This window comes from Camellia sinensis, chromosome 5 (genome assembly GCF_055761805.1).
Source record: "Camellia sinensis isolate YWXY chromosome 5, ASM5576180v1, whole genome shotgun sequence".
In the NCBI taxonomy this organism is placed as follows: Eukaryota; Viridiplantae; Streptophyta; class Magnoliopsida; order Ericales; family Theaceae; genus Camellia; species Camellia sinensis.
In genome coordinates this window covers 49,319,439-49,326,806 of record NC_138965.1, presented here as the reverse complement: position 1 = coordinate 49,326,806, position 7,368 = coordinate 49,319,439, and the positions used below count along the sequence as shown (strand labels likewise).

Below are 7,368 nucleotides of genomic sequence, written 5' to 3'. Positions count from 1 at the left end.
TACATTTTGAAAAAAGAAAAAGAAAAAAGAAAAAGAAAATACAGTAACTATAGAGTAGGTATCTGTTTACCATTTCAGTCCGTACCAGAACAAAAAAAAAAAAAAAAATGGTTGCAAACATATGCATACAGATTGAAATTGTATAATGAGATAGTGAAGGGAGTGTAGAGACAAACAGTCCTACTAGAAGTGGCAAACCCCAAAGGAAATGTGAGAAACACCAGCAAATAATAAGAGATATGAAATGTTGACAAACACATTGAAAATCTGTGAACTCCTACATCATAAATACATGCAATGCAAAGAGACCTAATATAAAATCTTCCATTATGAAAAGAGAGCTAATTAACTACAACAAGATCAATACATAACTGCAACCATACAAACTCATACTTCTAAATATGTTACATTAAAACATATGCATAAATGCTTCACAACTGTATAGAAAAGTTTCTAAATGTGATGCCATGAACTGCGTAATTGTGGAGCTCGTACCTTCATATATATACATATATATAGACACTAAGCCCCCATGGATAAGACCAATTTGTTGCTTTCATTTGATCATCCTCTCTGTGGGAGACCTATTCCCAAAAAGAATATTATTGATATGAAATTTTTTTTCATCTGCAACTTTCCGGCTCCTCATTCAGAAAAGAGAGAAAAAAAGATAGCAATTTCAATGGAGGCACTTAGTACCACCACAAACGATTAACCAAATCACCAACATTACCAAACATACAGCTGCATCAATTGCAAGAACAATCCTTACTTGGCGGCACCACTTCTTTCGCATGTTTTGGTTACCTGACCTAGTCCTCATTAGAGAAGGACCCATATCCTTCGGTACTGCTGCATTCCCAGAAACCGCTCCACTCTGGCTATTGGAATCCAGAGTTCCTGTATCAACCTTCACTACTCTATCTGTAGACTTTCGGTGCTCCTCCAACTCAATGTCTCTCATTGCAATCACATGATCCTTCATCATCATCTTCTTCCTGCTCTTCTCGTGCTTGCTAGACTTTCCCAATAAAGGCGCTTTCGTGGAAGCGGCAATTTCAGTTTGACCATTCGCATCATTAGTGGGTGAAGGAGAGAGGCCTGCATGATGATGTGGGAAGGAAGCCTCCGCTGGCCATTCATTACTAGTTTGAGAAACATGCTCTATGGAAGTAATCAAACGATGAATAACTGGCACTAGCTGTTCTTGTATGCAGAGTGAGCTCAGGCTTGACATACTTCTGCTTGAGCCCTTCTTAGCTGCCTTCCTGAATTCATCACGAACACGTTCCAAAAACTGAAGAATCCCTGAGTTACCAATGCCCTCGGCCACAATAGCAAAATAGACATAACCCTCTTCTATGAGAAACCCAAAAGTCTTTTTACCCATTGTCTGAAAATACCATTTGTGATAGGGAGGGACCTTTTCCAAGCACAATGCAGCCATGCTCTCAATTTCATGCTCTCCACCACTATATGCATACAAAATTCGGCCACCCATTGCTTTTGATTTTGATACACAGCAATAATAAACAGTTTTTTCGATCGAACCCATTGAATTTGTCTTTACTACCAAACCAGCAATCTATCTTAATCTCTAGCTGATCCTAACGTACACCGCCAAGTGACAACAATTCAAGAACACCCTTTTGTTTTGCCACAAAATAAATATGAAATTAATTTGGTCTTAGCATAGCAACTTAGAAGAAACCTAAATTAAATTTGCGGAAACAATCAATCACAGCAAATTTTGAGATGGGATGGGATGTATTTGTTCAAGAATCTAAGCAATCAGGACTTGGCAAAAGAAGAAGCCGCCAATGAATTCTTCAACCATAGAGGCAAAAACCAAACAGAATAGCAGGAATTGGTCAGCAACAAAATCAAATACCTCCACAAAGTAACAAAACAACCCTTCAGCCAAGTGCTCAAAAGTCAAGAATAAAGTCCCTCATAAAGCTCACAGCTTGATTTGGCTGTTCACAATATAAAACTAGTCTCTCACATCAACAGTATAAACCCTATAATTAACTAGGATCCAGGATCTCAGTTGCAATTTTCCAAAACCTATGTAATAATTTCATAATGCAAACAACAAAATTGTATGAGTTTAATGATAATTTGAAACAAAACCCATCAAGTTCATGAATTGTAAAGTTAGATTGATCAAATCAAGAAATGAAAAACGTAAAGGGATCAAACCAATAATAAGACCAAGTCAAAAAATGAAAAAGTTCTGGTCAAAAGCAACCCAACACAACACAACCCAACCCAACCTAACCCAACCCAATAATCAAATCTTTTCTTTGTTTCTTTGTTTTTAAACTTCTGAAGCAATACCTGTAGAACCCTCGAAGTCACAGACGATGAGCAGAGCAGGTGTTTTAGAGAGAGAGAGACAGAGAGAGAGAGAGAGAGAGAGAGATACAAGAAGAGCAAGGCCAAGTCAAACAGAGATCATTAAGGAGTAGATAGTAACTCGAGTAAAATACCATGAACCAACCACAAAATTACTGAGACTAATCTCTTACTAAAGGGATTTTTTTTGGAAGTTAAAAGAATTAAATGAAATTAATTATTTTTAAGGACAATTGAAAAAAAAAAAAAAAAAAAAAGGGGGTTTAGGCGCTGTAGCAAAATAAGCTTTCAATTTTAAATTTTGTCAATTTAAATACTAAATTTTTTATTTATATTCAATCTAAATTATTTGTCTATTTTTTTTATTACTTAAAATCAATGAAAAATTGATATTTTAGTTATTAAACCCAATGAAAGATATATTTTAGATAATTTATGTACGTACATTGGGTTTAATGGCTAAAATAAAATTTTTCTGTTAGTTTTATTTAATAAAAATAGACAAATGATCTAAATTGAAAATAAATAAAAAAATTAAGATTTAAATTGATAAAATTGAAAACTCAAAATTTATTTTGTTAAAAGACTCAATCCCTAGGGTTTTTTTTTTTTTTATTAATATAGAAATGGGTGGGTCTATTTCATGTTTACATTTCAACATGAAAGAATTTGAATTCATAAGGCTCACAATTGGATTCTGTTTTGATAATTCGAACCATTTAATTTGCAAGACCCTCAATATATATTATCCATGAAAAAAATTAGATCAATTTGATAACCGTAACATTTTCATTTTATCGTGTTTGTTTCAAAAAAAAAAAAGTTTATTTTCAAAAAATATATTTGTTGTCCATTTATGCATTAAAATGATAAGGATTACGGTTATTAGATCAAATTATTTTTTTTTATGAATGATATAGATTGAGGGTCTTACGAAATGAATGATTCAGATTAATGAAACAAAATCAGTTGTGGGTCCTATCAACCTGTCAAGTTTTCTTATGTTGAAATATGAATATAAGAGAAGCTTAATGCGAGTTTGGATTTTTCCTAGTTGGTGATGCAACTTGAGTTTGGGCTTGGTGAACCCATTTTTGGAGCACATTTGGTAATTTGAATCGTTTACTTTTTACGATTCATTGAATAAAATATGTAACGCCTCACTACTTGCTGGTCTAAATAACTTGTGGGTCAACCAACAATACCCAAAAACTTAAGTCTAAGTTATTTAGTAGCAAGGTAGTGGTGCTTTATATGCCCAAGATCACCCATGTAAACTTCCGATGTGGGATAAGGTGTTACAAATTCCGCCACTTATAAATCCTCGTGTCCTCGCGAGGGTCTATAATCAATTAAAATACCACGACAAGCTCGTGGCCAGCCCAGAATAAGTGGCCCACATGGTTGTGTGCATAGGTCGACTCTGATACCATTTGTAATGCCCCACTACTTGCTGGCCCAAATAACTTGTGGGTCAACCAACAATACCCAAAATCTTAAGTCCAAGTTATTTAGTAGCAAGGTAGTGGTGCTTTATATGTCCAAGATCACCCAATGTAAACTTCCGATGTGGGACATGGTGTTACAGATTAGTCATGCAAAAAATTAAGATAAATTACATTTGTATTAAAAAAAATAGATGGCTATTTTAAAATTATATTTATGGTTTACTTTTAAAAATAAATATGATTCAAACATATAAGTACCGATATTTGATCATCTTATTTTTTGTATGAATATTCTACTTAACGAGTCTAAGAAAATGAACAATTTAAATAATCAAAATTAGCCTCAAAACGAGTCCATTAAGTCTAATTGTTCTCAAACTTAAGAGAATCCAAAACCATATAAAAAATTAGAAAAGTAATAAAGGGAGCTTCTATTTTCACTTTTTATTTACTCATTGTTCACAGTCTTAATAATATAATTTTTATTATAATTTTGTCCTAAAATGAAATTATAAAAATATCCTTATCTTCTCCATCAAAATCTTAACTTCCTAACCCTAGCCACGACCACTACCACAAACCACCTTCTTTACAATACCTCCATACTAAAACTTCAATTGCCACGAGCTTTCCACCACCATCTCTAGCACCTTTGTGACCATCACACTTTCTTTTGCCAAAATCATTCACAACCTTTCTCTCTTTACAAAACCCTAGTTGTCGTAATTTCTCTCTATAAAACCCTAGTTACTGCGATCTCTCTCTATCTCGAAACCCTAGTGTAACAATCCCGAACTGTGATTAGCCACTAATCCAAGAGTACCTAATCAGTAATTAAGAAGAAATTCTGAATTAATTGCATGTGTATTGCATTATTTGTGTTTATATCTGTCTGCTGTAGGAATATCTGTTTGTATTTTTGTTTTGTTTTGCGAATTAAAGGCCTTATCGGCATCCGATCACGAAATTGACTTGGTTTAGGTGTTATGTGAATTTTTTAGAATATTATGGTAGGATTAATTGAAATTCGATTCGGAATCAAATAGTTAGAATAATTAATCATAATTAGCTAACCTTAACTCAAATTAATTGAGTTTTTTAATTAGCCTATATAAGGCCTATGTAACACCTTAGAGTGATATCATCTTCGCCTTTTGGACATCAAAAACGTGAGAGAGAGAGAGAGAGAGAGAGAGAGTAGAGCTTGGAAACCAAAGGAGAGGAAGAAGAATTATAGAGAATTCAAGGTGTTGAATTTGGAGACTCAAACATTTGGGCATCTAGAACATAATTAACCTTCTAAGGTAAGAATTTTTAGCTTCTAATTTTGTAATTTAGTTGGTTAATGCATAGAATCAAGTGAGATAGGTGAATTAACATGAGAATTGAACTAAAAGATGGAATTGAGAATCAATTTATGCATGAATGTGCATATCATGAAGTTTTGGAAGTTGATTTGAAAGTTTTCCTACATGGATGTTCATATCTTGGTCTTGTTATGAGAATTCAACTCCTTTTTGTACTAAACATCTCATTCTACCAAGTTTTGGAATGCTTGAACCCATGACAATTCATGCATGTTATGTTTTGGAAGTTTCAAGTTTGGTTTTGCACAATTGGCATACTTTTGGGCTTTGATTTTGCGAAATAATTTTGAATTCACAATGTTTTCCAAGCTTAGACATGATTTCTTGAGTTTTTGGGCCCAAAAGATGCGTTTTGAAGCTTTACACTTGAGGTTTGCATCTTGAACATCAATTTGGAAATTCCAGAATCTGCATCACTGCTTAAGTGGCAGATTTTGAGCTCGAGCGACCACTCATGGTTTTGCACTTCCGTTCGAGCAAGAAAGAGTTGGCTTGACTGTAAAATTCATGCTTCCAAAAGTTTTGCAAATTTTGCAGATCGCTTGAGCAACAAGAGTTGCGCTCGAGCGAGGACCTTGTCTATTCAATCTTTCGCTCGAGCGACTGTCAACAGAAAAATTCATGCAACCAGTACTTTTGTAGACCTAAGGGCTCACTCGAGCGTAGGAAGTGACGCTTGAGCGAGATGCCTTATTTTTGAAAATTTGACTAAGTATTCTAAGGCATATTTTGGCATCTTCTTTGCATCATAAGCATTCTTAAGCCTTTATTAGGACATAGTAATGAGGATAAAGATTAGAAACACACCTAATTAAGAAAGAAATGAATTAAATGAATTCTGGATGTGTGTTTCAATATGTATCCATTCTATGTTTGTGTAGGTCACATGCCATAAATCGCCTGATCCGTCTACTATATCTGTTTTGCTATTAAAGCCATCTGTGAGTAATAACTTTGTAAAGTTATATTCACGTTTAAGTATTTTCCTATATGATATGACAATAAATGATCTATTTCTGAAATGCTATGTTTTGTAACAATGAATGATTGTCCATGTATTGAAAAGTATTCGTGGCATCCTTAGCACATGGCCGTTACCCGGGGGTAACAATATTGTGGTCTATGAGCACAAGGCTCTCGTCCGGGAGTAATAATATTGGGGTCTCATGGCCCTCGCCCGGGGGTAAAAATACCGTGGCTTAAATGTGTTATATGTTCCCGGTACCGGAAGTTCTTTTATGGAACTGGTCAAGTATGACCCTTAATGCCTTGCATTTGATCTGTTAGCGCTAATGGGTATACCACGTATGATCATCTGTGAAATTGAATAAGTACTTACTTCTGAACTCTAAATAAGAATATGAATTTGTTTCTAAACCGAATTCTGCTTTCCGAATCTGACATGGGACATCATTCATTAAATCCTTTACTCTGTTATTATTCACTGGGCTTTCGCTCGCTATTTATATTATGTATGTAGGTGATCAGGAGCGCAACTAGGCTCAGTGATAGCTTCCTAGAAGTTTGTTGTCAGCCAACCTTTGCGCCTCCCCGAGAGGTTCCCATTTTAAGAAGTCAAGTTTTTGTGGACCATGTTAAGGATCTGTTTTGTTTTTGTTATCTGTACACTGAGCTAGGTCCCTTTTGATAATATCTGTATGGTGATGCATGACTTATGAAATTTTGACGTCATATGTATATATTTAAGTTTTAAATATTCTGTCTCATGTACGTCAGCACAGCTCTATGGGCATTGTATGTTTTATATATTTGCTCCCACTAGCCCTTTATATTTTGTTATTCTGTTCAGAGGCCTTTGGTAATTCTAGGATTACTGGCCGATTACGATGATAAACCTATAGGGGCGAGTTTGGGTCATGACATCTAGTCAAGTAATCATCTTTCTCTTTCTTTTTATGAATCTCTTTAGTCGCCAAACTATAGAGAGAGTTGGGTGGTGTGTTGCAAGTTATAGAGTTGAAAGAGGTGAAGATTGTGGGGGAAGGTGTTAAAAAGGGCTAGGTAAGGGAGGGTGGGGGATGGTTAAGGATGGCTATCGAAGATGGTGGTAACAACAGTTGGAGGTGGGGTACGCGGGCAGTCTCACAATTGTGGCCGGAGTTCATGGCGAGTGGTGGCTAGAGTTAAGTTAGGTTTGACGGTTGAAGAAGTTAGGAGTATCTTTGACAAGAAAG

At 35.1% G+C, this 7,368-nt stretch overlaps 1 protein-coding gene across 2 annotated transcripts; it reads right to left on the bottom strand.

Moving 5' to 3' along the window:
* Positions 1–310: 310 nt before the first annotated feature.
* LOC114267779 (phytolongin Phyl1.1) lies at positions 311–2,525 on the bottom strand. 2 transcript variants are annotated; one of them, XM_028208869.2, is made up of 2 exons: positions 2,341–2,525; positions 311–2,067 (listed from the first exon to the last, which is right to left on the bottom strand). In XM_028208869.2, the coding sequence occupies exon 2, from the start codon at positions 1,553–1,555 to the stop codon at positions 680–682; it is 876 nt and encodes a 291-aa protein (XP_028064670.2). In that variant the 5' UTR covers positions 1,556–2,067; positions 2,341–2,525; the 3' UTR covers positions 311–679. The 2 variants fall into 2 exon arrangements, with proteins under 2 accessions (XP_028064670.2, XP_082724959.1); XM_082868833.1 differs by lacking the exon at positions 2,341–2,525 and having other exon boundaries at positions 311–2,334.
* Between the last annotated feature and the right edge of the window lie 4,843 nt (positions 2,526–7,368).